Source organism: Chroicocephalus ridibundus, chromosome 4 (assembly GCF_963924245.1).
Source record: "Chroicocephalus ridibundus chromosome 4, bChrRid1.1, whole genome shotgun sequence".
NCBI classification, from domain to species: Eukaryota; Metazoa; Chordata; class Aves; order Charadriiformes; family Laridae; genus Chroicocephalus; species Chroicocephalus ridibundus.
This window is the reverse complement of record NC_086287.1, coordinates 2,694,676-2,708,786: the sequence shown is the minus strand read 5'-3', so window position 1 is coordinate 2,708,786 and position 14,111 is coordinate 2,694,676. Positions and strand designations below refer to the sequence as shown.

The following is a 14,111-nucleotide window of genomic DNA, read 5'->3' as shown; positions in this document are numbered from 1 at the left end:
TAAGAGGTGCTAAATTTGAGCATTGTAACGCACTGGATAAAAAGAGACTCCTACTGGTCACTCTTGGCTTGGCTGATACCACTTGGTGTAACCCCAGCTATCACAACTGTAGCTAGAAGTAACCTAAACCACAGCATTTGGACACCTGTCCGTCACCCTACACACCCCAGGGCACTTTGCCAGACATGCCACCATGAAAGCCAGTTGTCCTCAGCACCTCCTGGGCAGCATTTTGCTCTGATGTTATACAGGCAGTGTCACATAGTGGCCAACGTGCTCCCTGCCTGTCTAGACTCCTCAAACTGCTGCACTGAGGCCTGTACAGTAAGGTACAGAGAAGAAGGTCTGGTAGGTCCCAGCAAGGTCCCCAGCTTTCTCCTTTTTGGTCCACAGCATGTCCAAAGTTGCCATAAAAATCAGTGGTTTGCACCTGGGAAGCAAGAGGGAACAAATTCCTTTTGGGTCCTTTACTGCCAATAGCAAGATTCCTTACCATCTTGTCTGGGTGGAGATTAAACAGGGTTAAAAAGTTAGCTTAGTTCAGCTCTAGCCTCAAAGCTGCTAAATTACACTAAGTTAGTAACTTGTTAATGGATTAGAGATCTTTGATCACTGACTAAAAAAAAATAAATACTTCACTTACGTTACAATTTGTGACCGGAACCCACTGTGAAGACACAAAAAAAAAAAAAATCAAAAGGAAACCGATAAGGATAAACACAGGATGGGTCGTTCTTGGAACAGGCCTGACACATGTTCACGGAACAATTTGCCGAGAGGCGACAGAAAACGCAGAAGAGTTGTAGGAAACCAGCACGCGAGCAGCATTTACTGTTACAGGAACACAGAAGGTGCTCTGCCTGAAGGCCAGGGAAGGAAGAATGAAGAGAACAAGCCCTGACTGAATTTAAATTCAGTAGCTAAATAAAGTCCCCTATCTTCATCTGAAATATCACGTCACCCCTGCTAGTGCACCTCTTTTTTGAGGCAATCTCAAGTTGCTTGCCACATCAGATGCAGTCACACAAGCTCTGGAGCAGCTGCAGTGCCAATTCTGATGGTAAGTTCACAGCATCAGGTGGGGAAGACGATATGTGGCAAGAGGAGATCTCTTCTGACCTAGGCTCAAACCCACCTGGTGCACCAGCGAGGTCAGGAGCACAAGGTGAGCTCCGACCTCACAACATGCAAGAACATGAGATAACGCAGCTCTGACTTAATCCTTTTACCCTAGGTTATGCATAAACACACCTTCAGAGAACATTAAACAAGTTGCTACCTTAAGGAAAAAAAAAAACCCAACCAAAACAAACAAACCTCTTCCAAGCCAAGGGCAGTAACACATCATGAGGTTATCCCTCAAAACAGTCAACTACAGTACATCAGTTGAACTGAGATGATTCCCCTTCTCATGTAAAGAGTTAAGCTGAACTACCACTGGTCATAGGCTAGGAGAACACTCAGCTGAGTCCTTTGAACTATTCAGCTCAGCTGACTGAGCAAGGCCCGGCCAAACTCCACTAGGTGGTACAAAACAACCAGTAGAAAGGAGAACACAAGCGCAGTTCCTTACTTTGGCCCACCACACTCTTCTGCTGACACCTTCACCACAGGCAGCGTCTGGGAAGCAACTGGCTCAATGGTGAGTGTGTTCTGCTCCACAGCCACTCGCACCAGCTCCGACAGCTGCGGCAAAGAGAAGTGAGTGCAGATATGAATGTGCAAAGGTCACCTCTGTATAGCTGCAGCTTTGGTGCTGCCAGACTGTACGGTTTTTGTCCTCCTTCTCCAGCACTCACCTCCTGCTTTGTGAAGTCCAGACAAGGTCCTACATCTTCTCGATAAATTCTGTCCAGGAAGGAGCACGATTTATCCAAAGTTGGAGATTCCTTCCAGGCCTGGAACTCAGCAAATAAAATGGAGTCGACCTGCACCAAGTGTCCAAGAGGAACAAGAAGAGGGAAGGTGGGTGGAGGGAGAGATGCAGGTAACCTAACTACGAAACATCTGCTTTGGCATCTAGAAAGGCTCAGACATCACAGAAACGTCTGAGGGAAGGTGGCTTGCTCCAAGGATCTTTCATCTCCCACCCATCAGCAGTTCCGTGCCAGACTGACACAGCCATGCTGGGCTTATTCTGCCAGAAACCTGCAGGCAGCTCTCTATCTGACCTTCCTCCAGGACAGGAGGCCACCACACAAACAGTAAGTGCCCCCTCGGCCCATGGCAGGAATGACAAGAGCAGCTGAACAGCAAAGCAGAGTGGCGATGGCACCCAGGAGGCAGAATCTTTCTGTAAGGAAAGCATTGCTACAAAAAACAATGAATTGGAAAAAGCTATTAATAAACAGCCGTCAGCAGGACTACATTTAGTGAGCCCAAGTATGAACTCACAGGGTATGCCGCTCCTTTACAGACCACTCCAAGCCCAGAACTCTGGTGTTTGGGGAGTCACAGAAGTAATGGGAACACTGGGCAGCCACGCAGGCTGGCTGACGCAAGCTGAGTGTAGGAAAGGAGGTCTCTCAAAGGGAACTCAAAGACTAGGAATAGCTTTACCCATTCTAACGTCTGCTCATTGCCTTTTACAGGTGGGCCCGCAAGCATTATCGCTCCTCAGCAGCAAGTGATCCAGGATAGAGCTTACTCCCATTCCCTGAGCCAACAGGACGGTCGCTCCCTCCATCTCTGTCTGGCTGAAAATACTTCAGTTCTGGAGATTCTCTGGGACCTGGCATTTAAACCCCAGATGGACCATTAGCCAAACCACCAACCTGACTGACAGGGCGCCTCCTTAAAAGGCCAGCAAATCCTGTTAAAGCTGCTGAAAGGAAAAGCAAAACTAAAGAAACGCGGCTGAGCAACATGAAGAACATGAGTGAAGAAAGCTGAAAAAGGTCTGGGTTCTAGCACACCCGCTGTATTCTATGGATACTGTGCACCTGCTACCAGGAGACAGCTTCAGAGCAACAAGATGGAAAAATAAACCAACGGAAAAAAACCCCAACAAAAGAAAACAAAAAAATGGATCTTAGCATACAAGGAAGCTAGAACTGAAAGGCTGGAAGTGTGAGAGGCAGATGGGTCCCACCCCTCCCCGATGTTGTCCGGAAAGGTTACCTGCCGCAAGGATGAGGAAGCATCTGCCCCCAAGGCCTGCCAGCCTGGTTCATAGGTGATGTGGATAGCCTTCCCAGGGATGATACAAAGGAGCAGAGAGAGGAGAGCGGGTAACCCAGACTTTGAGGGCAGAGGGAGAGACAGACAGTGAAGGAAAAGGTTTAGAGAGATAGGCAAGAAAGGAAGGTAAAAAACCTGAGACAAAACAGAAGATACAAAGAAAGGCTCAAGTCCTCCCTTCCAGAGAGCTGAGAGTCCTGCTCAAGACATCACAGGGCCACAAGCACCACCCTTTGACTTCAGCTTGAGGTGCAAAAAGGGAACAAGAATTCTGTCGGTTTTAGGCTCAACTTAACATGGGGCACGTTTGGTTTTTTTTTTTCCATAGAGCACCAAGCACTAACTCTCTGAATACCAAGTTCCCTTTTATCACCTCTCGCATAGACCACTAAAGAATCTGAGAGACGGAAATTAACAAGTTAACAAAAAACCACCCCACCCTTGATATATAAAATTATTTGTCACTTTGGAAGCTGTAGCCCTGGGATTGTAAGCCCCAGGATATCTGCACCATGTGGAAGTTACCCACACAAAGAAATCGACAGGTCCAAATATTTAACAAGCAAGTCACTTACAAGAGCTAGCACTTCTCTGTAGATCGTCAACACGAGCTTTGCTGAGACTGAACCGAGAACAGCAAAATGAACTCCCCAGTAGGCAAAAGTTATCTCTGCTTACTGTGGGCAGAGGGCAACTTCGACAGGGTAGACAGTAGTTCACCAAACTGGGCTCTAAGTTTGGAGCTCCTCTGTTCTGACCGGAGGAATTATTAGCATTGGGAGAGGTCACAGGACCTTAAAAAGATTAAAAACTTTTTCCTCCTGGCCCTCAAAGCAGCTTCTACCTGACTGTACTTGACCCCAACTTCCAGCATATCTGGACTGTTCCCTGCTTGACCAAAAGAAACCAGTGCATCAGGCTTTCATAGTTACTGAGCCGATTTTTTCCTTTGGCTTTCTTTCTGGCATAGCCTTTGCTCCTCTCTGCCTGTGAACAGAGTTAAAGATCTTCATCTCTTGTTGCTATTGCGGTCTTGGGACAACGGCCATAGCCAATGTTGCCTGAAGCATTCCATCCAAACTCCAGCAACAAGAGGACATTCATTGAATCCACTGCCAAAAGCAGAGGTTACCCGTGTTGCCAGCAGAGTCCTGTTTGGTGAGAGTATTAATTTCACAAGTGGCTCTTGTGCGTACATTCTCACACAAGCCAAGTGACCAGGTGCCTTCACGTTCCCTCAACAATTCTTCATGACAGAGGCCACAGCTCCCAGAAAATCCACTAGGGACATATATCCCCCCCACCGCATTCTCACTGATTTTCATTCTTCCTGACCTGCCTCTTTTTTGCTCCCCAGGACAGCTGTGTACACATCTGGCTAGTGGAAAGTTCCCAGACGAAAAGGTCCTGCTAGCAGGAAGAAGCTTTACTTCACCCATGGTCACAGCAGGTGGGGGACTATCAAAGGATCACAGAAGGGAATTAAATAGGGTTTGTCTGAAAGACATTCACAAATGCTCAGTATGCTTCTCCGAACATTCCTTCCAGTGAGGAAGGAATTAAATGTCATTAAACATTTACTCTGCAAAGAAGAGCACATGTCCAAGAACACAGAACAAGTGACAGAGACTACAAATTGAAGGAGGTGTCCTGGTGTCCAGTCCAAACTAGGTAGAGAGAAGAAACGACAGCAAGTCACGGCAGAGCAGGTCATGGACTCATCTACTACGATGCAGCAGAAAAACTGGCTTCTCCTCAGCAACTCCTGACATATCCACTCTCTGCACTGGTAACTCCTGGATCTGTCCATGGCCTCCAGGGATCCCTCAACTGCTTCCTCTAGCAGTTGTCCTGACGCAACCTTGAACACACTTCCCAGAAGGGGAAATCTTCACAAATGGAAACCCTCCAGAGCCTGCCTCAGCACAAATTTAGGGAACAAGCTGCACGGACAGCTTCTTCCAACACTGAAACCACAGAGCTCTCCAGGAAGCCCAAGTGAGAAGCTGCACAGCTCCCTGAGCACGGTGACAGCAGTGGCTCCAAGGCCAATGCAGTGAATGGCCCTCACCCACCTCTTTGCGCTCATGACTGACTGGCTCTGGAGTCACATTCTGGCTGGCAGCTGAGACCATTGCGCTGCTGGTGCTCTTGTTTCGGCCATGGCCCTTCCTGAAGACAGCTTTAGAAGGGCTCTGGAGCTGAGGGTGCAGCTCCCGGTTTGGAGAGGAAGGTGTGGATGTGATCACCAGCGTCTTCAGAGCTGTTACCTCTGCCTGCAGCATGTCGATCTGAGGAGACAAGGCAAGAGTCAATAGCACCTGCTGAGCTCGAGCTTGCCGCACCCCACCAAACACTAAACCCATAGGGAACCAGCTACAGGCCCAGCCACAACTTCTCCCCATTCTCCCAAACACCCACCATCACCCAGAATTTTAAACAAGGTTAATCAGCAGCTATTCAGGAACCCATCCCTCTGCTCCTCAATCTGAGCACATTTTGCTTCAGGCTCTTTTTAGACCCAAAAAATCCAGAAGAAATGTCTCTCTCCTCAAGAAGGAACCAGTTGAGCAGCCCTGTGGTGCAGCCTTGTCGGGAAATTCCAACTCCCCAGCTCCCCGCTCTAACCATCCCCACAGCTGTGGCAATTAAACAGCATATCATTTCTCCATGGTTCCTCTGGCATCCATTTCTCAAAGGGGAGCTGGATCAGCAGCAGACTGCGAGGATGCCTTTTTCCCCTCTCATTATCTGCTGGAGAGGGAACAGAGTAAATGCAGCACCTCAGAGAGACTGAGCTGCAGGCACTTTACTCTCCTCCAGCCAACAAACCGCACCATGGCCAGGCTGGGCAGGGATGGCACCAACCTAGCACAGAGATCAAGTCACACAGAACGCAATTCTCACCTTCCCCCGTGCCTCCCTCAGCTGTTTCTCTGACGCCGCCTGTTTAGTGTTTGCTTCTCTCACCATCTTGTGCGCTTCCTGGACCAGAGAGAATTTTAGTCTGCCTGTTGCAGCTCCAACTCATAAAGTCACCAGGGCAGGCCAAAGCTCTGCCATATCGCAGGCTCAGGGCAAGCAAGCAGGGGGACAGACATCTCTGACACATCTAAGGGTTTTACTGTGTCAGCTGTGGAGAGCCTTCCCCCAGAATTTCCCAGAGAAGGCTCTCAGTGCCAGAGCCTGGAGTGCATCCCCCTTCTAGGAGTGTGGTTGGCTAAATGAAAGAGTTTAGCTGACTGAGTCCAAGGTCATCTCTTTCACTGATATGGGCTGCTGTGAACAAAGCTAGAAGCAAGGGCCTGCCCTTCCCTGCCCTTGGGAATTGCTTTAAAGCTGAGGCTTTCACACTAGCACCCACCTGTGCTACATCACAGCTGTGTAGCAGCTGTGTCTGCGCCAGGTCCAATACCTCTGTGACTTTGACCTTGACTCAGACTTACTAGCTTGGCTTCCTGACTTGACCTCAGGCCTGCGCTGTCGCAGCAGGCTTGCTGGTTGATCACTGGACTGTTTTCTGACCCTGACTGCTGTCTGTGGCACAGATCTTGATCCAGACTTGCTGCTCCATGTCTTGGCTCCTGGCTGGTGAGGTCACTGCTCTTGCCTGACTTGTTATTGCACTTTGCTCCCACTTCCCGTGCGGAGCAGCCAGCCCTCGCTGCTCTGCACACGGCTGCAACACAGCAGAAGCTGTAGCTCAGGTGGGGGCCAAATGGTAGAGGCCAGCTTAAAAGCATCTCCCACAGGAAGAGGGGAGCAGTGAGAGTCTCAGCTGGGGCCTCCCCACAGCACTGTCTGAGGCCACCAAAGGAAGGGGACAGCCCTCAGCTACATTATCTCTAAATTCACCCTGAGCCCAGGCAGCCAAGTCTCCAGGAGGGGGATGCTCTCTTGGCTCTCACACTCAGCATCAGCCTGTGTTTCAAAGGTACAGATGGGCTCTGGCTTTCTTCACTGCCCAGGCAGACCCGGACATTAGAGTTGCTGGTAAATGGGATTTTGCCAGGATAGAGCTTGGCAAGAATCACATTACAAAAAAAAAAAAAACAAACCAAAAAACAAACCACCAACCAACAGGCCGCATGAACACTCACTGGAGCAGAGTATATGAGGACATCCAGCTTGTTCCCACCCCAAGCAAGGGCTGACAGGAGCCAGGGAATCATCTCTATTACACAGCAGCTGCTGTCCAGACTGCAGAGCAGGCATGGGAGAGGGGCAGGGAGCTATGCTTAGCTCCAGCTGCAGGCATCCCCACATTTGTTTTTGCTACCAGCTGTACAGACCCATAACTACCGCGCTCTTTATGCCACCCCACAGCTACTAGAAGGAGAAAGAAATGCATGCAAATGCTCCCCAGAAGCAGGTAGAAGCCCCTGCTCTGAGGCTCCGCCTGCAGCACTACTTCTCAAAGTGGGAAAGAACAACAGGGGAAAGGAGGAAGTTGTGGGAGGAGACGGCTGGAAGTTCAGGGAAAGCCTGTCTTAAAGGAGCTGGATGTAAGCTTAGCTTAAAAAATGATGGGAAAAGGAAGAGGGTGGTACCTCAAATAGGCTAGCTGTTAACTCCTCTAGTTCCTGCTCCAGTTGTTCTCTGACTTTTGACAATCTCTCACATTCTTTGTCCTTCAGCTTCAGCTCCTGTTGAGGAAATGGAAAGGGACGCACGAGCTCGTAGCTGGCCCCAGCAGCGCTGACACCTGCCTGCCCCAACCTGTCAACCACAACCTTTCCTCCCCACCACGGCACGGATCCCTGGCCCAAGACTCCTGTCACTAAACTCTGTACCACACTCCATGTCACCAAAGGCATCCGTTCAGAAATTGTAGCAGGCTTTTCAGGCTGGAATTGCTCATTTGCCATTAGCAAGGAGGCTCCATAGTAAGCAGTGCTTTCTGCAGTGCTTACTGCAGCAAGTTTCCAGGACTAATTTGGATGTTGGCATGGAGGTTTTGGGTCAACCTGGCAATTGATGTCCTGCTCCAAAGCATTTTATGGCCACCTGAGTTCAATCTCACTCCTCTTCTGCCTGCTTCAGACTGCGGCACAGCCACATCCAGACCTTGCTCCCTCCAGCACCGCCTCTAGGAAAACCCCAACTGCCCAAATCTATGCCACAATCCTCGGGTGTTCTCAAAAACTCTGGGCCTCACCTTTTGTGCTTTGTGTAGCTCTTCCTTCAGGAATTCAGACCCCTTTTCACGGATCTCCACTGAAGAGCTGCGTAGACGTGACACGTTGAGCTGCTCAGTGGACTGGGTCTCATCCGCACCTCCAGCATCCTGGCATCCTGTCTCTGGCTCCTCCTTGCTGCCTTTGGATGGCATTAGTGTCTTCCAGTGTCCTACAGCGGGTTGCTTCTGGCCGTCTTCCTCAAAATTGGCCTGGCTGTGGGGTTCCAGCACAGTGAAACTTTATATGGGGGCGATTCACAGCCTTCATCTTACACTTGCAACACATCCACCTCCAGCCTCTCACAGGCACTGAAGTGAAGCAGGGAGGGTGATGGTGGATGAAAAGGGCAGGATTGGCTTAAAGGACCTGCTTTGTGCCCAGTGGCACCAGTTCCTTTACCCTCCATGCAGGCACTGCCTCCTTATTGAAGTGCTTCACCCTTTTAGCATGGATTGCTTCCAGACCAGCAGAAATGGAGACGACAGTCTAAAATACACACTTTGAGGGAAATCTCCACTCCCGTCCTGGGATCTTTAAGAATCAGACCAAGCCTAGTTTGAGATGCCCAGCCTGCACTCCTTTTAGGGAGGGCTGGTTTCTCAACAGCAAGTACTCCCTCACAGGTAATTCTGAACACACAAAACTCAGTAGGCAAAGCAATGCTATTAGTAACTCCTGGTTTTACCCTTCTCAACCAGCACGTCACAGATAGTATTATCTCAATATAAAGCAGGAGAACTAAAGACAGCTGCTCCAGGAATCCTGTTCTCACCTGCTTTCAGACAGAAACAGACTGCAGCTGGCTCGTTTGGAACTCTGGTATACACCCAGTAGACCTAAATTCAGAGACACTGCTTCCCCAACTGAAGGATGAGCAAGAAAAAGTGAGTACAGCTCTTCCATTCTCTAGCAATACACAGACCTTAATCCCCTCCGCTGCAAACCCAGCCTTCCTCTCCCCCCAACCCTTGATCCCAAAGGGGAGAATCTGTTTTTAACCTACCGGTTTCCCACCAAAGTTCTCCACAGAGCTGTCTAAAACAGTGTATTTCCATTGAGCTGAGATGAAGACCTATTTTTTAATTTCAGTGCCAAGTAGAGATGTACTAGAAAGAGAGAACCAGAAGAGCCACCCAGGACACTGTTCCCCAGTGCTCAGCAGGACTCTGTCCACAGAGTAACAGAGACCCTGCAAGAGGCTGATGAATTTAGTAGGATTTGCAGCTGCTGGGGTCTCACAAGAGAAAAACGTAGGCTTAAGTACCTGCAGGACAGGGTACTGCCATCTTAGTGTTGCCTAGAGCACATGCATCACCCCTTCTTCATGTGTTGAAGTGTCCTAATGTGGTCACTTGCCATTTTAAGTCAGCCAGAGCGCAATCAAGCCTTGCACACATGGAAGCTTTCTATCATGTCCAGCACACACCACACAAAAGATGAACCTGCTGCCAGTTATCTCTGGGTCACAAGCTCAGATGAGCTGTGGCGCTACCCTCTTCCATGCACAGCACCAGACCCTCCTCCCACACACTCTTTCTGGCTACTGCCTCTTGCCCACCACCTTCTCCTGTAGAGAAGCTATCGCCTTCTTTTGGTTAGGTTCACTTTCTCTTCTTCCCTTTTCCTAATCTCTGTATTTTCCTCTTCTGTATTTGCCCTACCTCCTGTATTCCACCCAAGCCACACTCTTTCCCCTTGCTCTGACTCCAGCCCCATACTGGGCTTATCTCCTCAGCCATGGGCTTATCTCCTCAGCCATGTGCACCTCAAAAGAGCCTTCCTCGTTCTCCTTTGTCTCACTCAAACACTAAAGGCAGTCAAACCATGAGGCCAACTATTGACAGGCCTTTTTCTCCTCGGCTATGCCAACTGGCAACAGTGTGGTGCTACCACCTTTTCTACCCAAATTGCTCCCTTTCTGCCCCCCCAAAGCTGCCCATGAGCAACAGCTGTCTGCAGTCACCTTCCAAAGCAGAAAAGAAGCAGCAGCTACCAGCTGGCATGTGGTAAAGCACACATGGAAAACTCTGAACCCTTGGAAGATGAAGAGCACAAGATCATCGCCACGCCATGCCAACTAGACAGCATTTTGACTACAGAACTGGGGGAGGAGGACAGGCAGTTGGTATCATAGATTTTTCTGGCCTCTGTTGAGCAAGAACAAGTGAAAGCAGCAGAAGGATGGTCACACAGCAGTGCTAAGAAGGTAGGAAAAGACAGAAACAAACTGGTGTCCCGTTGACTTCACCTGGTTTTACTGAACGTTCACCGGGAAGATCTAGAAAAGGAGGCTCATCCTGGTGATACTACTAAATTTGGAAGTGTGGAAAATAACATAAAAGGGTGCATTGGGGAAAGGGCAAGAAAATAAACATTAATTTTGGCCAGAGGAAAAAGGACAGACAGTGCCACCAAGCAAAGATAATTCATCTTGAGCTATTCAGCATGCTGGGGCTGCTTGATAAAAAGAAATATGACAAACATGGAGGGATACGCCCGACTGAGCGAGCCACGACCAACGGGAACTCCCAGACCAGGCAGGCTTCTACAGTTTGAGGTGCAAGAGAGCACAGTAGTGCAAACTACATGGTGTTCAGAGTGTGCAATGCCTGCTCCATCCAGTTAGGCTGCTGTGTTGGCACATTCGGTTAATCAGAGGAAAGGCATAACTGCACAGAAGAAATAAAATGGTTTAGAAAGGTCAAGATGAGCTAACACGGATCACTCACCTAAACAGGACCGTCGCTAATGGGATGAGGAGGTCTCCAAAGGCTCCAAACACTAAGGCAGGGGAGGGATCGAGGAAGAGAATGACCCAAAGGAAGGAATTAAATCCATTACAGGAAGGTGGGGACGTAATGAGACCAATTCATCCCAGAGATCAGGGGAGGTTCTCTGCATGGATGTGCCACAGAGCAGGCGAAGCATGCCAAACAGAGAAGTCTGTTCAACAGTTAAACCATTTCTCAGGTGGCATAGCGGAAGCCCTCTCTGCTGTGGACTTTTGAGATTAGACAGGGTAAGTCGCAGAGAACACCTGTCTCCAGGTTCTCCTGCATTAGAGAGGAAACACACCCGACAGGCCCCAGCCACTCCAAGCACCTCCAACTTTTGTGACCAGGAGGAAAAACAGAGCACAGAAAAAGAACTAGATTCAAACCTAAGCAGCTAGTAAAAAAAATAAAGAAGCAGCAAGGAAAAGGAACATTTCAACAGTTCACCGAACTACTAAGACAGCCAATCTAACCCATACATAACAGAAAGAAAAAAACCAACGTTGTTTCTTTATAAGTCTCAAGTTCTCAGACAAAAGTTGTTTGTCTTGGGAGACAGGTATTCCAGTGTATTTCCACACGCTACGGAAGAAAACTGGAGGACACGGAGGAATGAAATAGTCTCACGCACACTCTGTAATGCCAAGGGACCTAAAAACCTATGCTGAAAAATCATCCCATCTTCTACGACAGAACGGCACACTCTCCGCATCGTGCAAACAGAATCCCTATGAAAACCTTGGCTTTGCTTGCCCCTGCCCATCTGCAGTGACCAGCTGGGACTTTGCAATGCACCCCCCAGAGACCCAAGGACCACCACGTACGCTCCCGCTCTCTCGCTATCGCCTGTCTGACTGGTGGCTATCTTTCTCAGAAAAATGCATCATATCCTAAAGGTCCCACACTGACACAAGAACTGCAAACTTACACAAAAAAAAAAAAAAAAACACCCAAAACCAACACCCCATAACCTTCTAAAGTTGGATTCTGTAGAAAAGGCAAAAAAATGTGCAGGATCTGCACTTTTTCCAGCGGGCCCCACATGTTTCCTGCAGAGCTGATCCGACAGGGTTATTTCCCATGCAAACAGCCTGTGGGTCTCTCCAGGTTAAACTCTTACCCTCAGGCTTGCGAAGAGGACCCGGCTTTTCCATCCTGCCCAGGACAGAAGCCTGACCGCCGCCGTTCTGCACTGCCACGAAGCGGCATCGGTCCACAGCCCGCTCACCGCCCCGCCAGCTCGCAAAAGCTTTTGCAAAGCATATGGTCTGTTCTATCCCAGCATAATGAACAATTTGTGTTCCTTGTGTTTATCTCAATCACCCGCTGTGCCCTTATGTCCGCGGGTCGCTGGTACGGTGCCTCCTTATTCTGTCTCTTTACTTGACTTCCATACGACTGCACGGACGAACACACGCCTGCAGAGCCTGGAGACGGGGCTGACCCGTGAGTTTTTCGGCTGCAAGGGCGCGAGGTGTTAACAGCAAAACGAGCAAACCCAACGGAACTCATTCCGAGGGGAAACGAGCAAACCCAACGGAACTCCGAGGGGAAACTCAGCCCGGCTTCTCCCGGCCCTTGTCCCAGCACCCCGGGCCGGCGAGGCTCAGGGACCCGCCGTCGGCTCCCCGCCCCCGCCCGCTCTGAGGGGGGTAGGTCCGGCCGCCACACTCCGCAGGCCCGCAGCGCCCGGCCGCCTTCCCCCGCCACCGGCCAGGCCCCGCGTCCCGGCCCCCGCCTCACCGCCCGCAGCCTCACCCCGCCAAGCCGGCGGGGCCGGGCTCCCGGACCTACCCCCGCCGCATAGCTGGGTCGCGCTGCCGCCGCCGCCGCTGCTCAGGGAGGAGGCGGAGGAGCGCCCGCCGCCGCCCCCATGCCCGGAGCCGGGGCCGTGCCCGGCGCTGCGGTACCGCCTGAGGGACGGGCTCCCGCCGCCCGCGGGGACACCACGTGACACCGGCGCCGCTCGCGCGCTAGGGGGCGCGCCTGCGCGTTGCCGCCCGGCCGGGGCCCGGCGGGGAGCGGGATGGCGGCAGGGAGCGGGGTCGCCCCGAGGCCCCGCCGCCGTCGGGTCCCGAGTTGTGGAGCCCAGCCCGGCACCTGGGCGGCATTACGGCCTTTGTGGGCGGGGGGGGGGACGGGGGACCGGAGGCGCTCCGGCGGGCGGTGCTGCGCTGGGCCCGGCGTCCCGTCCCCCTCAGCGTGATGGTTTTATCGATCCCGACGGGTGCTTTGTGTTTTCCTTAGGGCGGCGGCTGCCCGAGTGGAAATCACAGCGCTCTCCCCCTCTGAGCAATCAAACCGGGGGTGTTTCCAGACCTGCGAGTCCATGGAGGAGTTTGCAAGCCCTTGCGAAAGGTCCGGGGGAGAGACGTTAGAAACACAAACCTCAGAACTTCTGTCCTGATTTGGGCCTCGCCGTGGCCGCGATGCGCGCTGCCGGGGTGAGCAAAGAGCCTTCCTCCCGAGCTGAGGCTGGGAGAGACAGCCCCGGCACGGGGCTGGTACAGGGCAGGCAGCGCACGCAAGGGGATGTCGCTGCCATGTGTAGCCCGGGGCCCTGGGAGAAGGTGTGTGCAGACAGGGATGCACACTGGTGCCAGCACCCGATAACGCCCTCACGCTCCCCGTAAACACATGGTCCCTCCCTGGCACGGAGCCTGCCCTCAGCCTGCTGCTGACGCAGCTCTCAGCTCCCTGGGATGAACTCAGCCGGGGATGTTGTCCTGGTCTGAGCTTCTCTTTCGGTAATTTTACTCGTCTAACACTTGGGAAAACTGCATTTTTACAAGACTCTAGTGTCCGAATTGGTGGAAATATTTACTTTACAGACAGCCGTGGTATGGGGGTGTCAAGGTCTCAGCGTTTTCGAGCTCGCCAGGTGCGGGGATGAGGAGGAGCGAGACCCGGGCACTTGCCCCAAGCTGCCAACAGGGTTATTTCAAACCAGGAATGTCACATTCGATATAAATCAGAA

General features: G+C 51.3%; 1 protein-coding gene across 7 annotated transcripts in view; it reads right to left on the bottom strand.

Moving 5' to 3' along the window:
- Nucleotides 1–14,111, bottom strand: part of RAB3IL1 (RAB3A interacting protein like 1) — a 46,679-nt gene that overhangs the window by 19,648 nt on the left and 12,920 nt on the right. For 3 of the 7 annotated variants that reach the window (XR_010071056.1, XM_063334675.1, XM_063334670.1), the window contains 8 exons: nucleotides 8,339–8,573; nucleotides 7,731–7,826; nucleotides 6,088–6,165; nucleotides 5,256–5,471; nucleotides 3,121–3,240; nucleotides 1,800–1,928; nucleotides 1,574–1,686; nucleotides 644–667 (listed from right to left, as the gene is read on the bottom strand). Coding sequence is in view for 6 of the 7 variants with exons in the window: in XM_063334670.1 (XP_063190740.1) it covers nucleotides 644–667; nucleotides 1,574–1,686; nucleotides 1,800–1,928; nucleotides 3,121–3,240; nucleotides 5,256–5,471; nucleotides 6,088–6,165; nucleotides 7,731–7,826; nucleotides 8,339–8,573 (1,011 nt within the window). In the remaining variant the exon portion in view is untranslated. Of the gene's footprint in view, nucleotides 1–643; nucleotides 668–1,573; nucleotides 1,687–1,799; nucleotides 1,929–3,120; nucleotides 3,241–5,255; nucleotides 5,472–6,087; nucleotides 6,166–7,730; nucleotides 7,827–8,338; nucleotides 8,574–12,928; nucleotides 13,112–14,111 lie in introns of those variants that run through there. The other 4 variants (XM_063334674.1, XM_063334671.1, XM_063334673.1 and 1 more) reach the window with 4 other exon arrangements.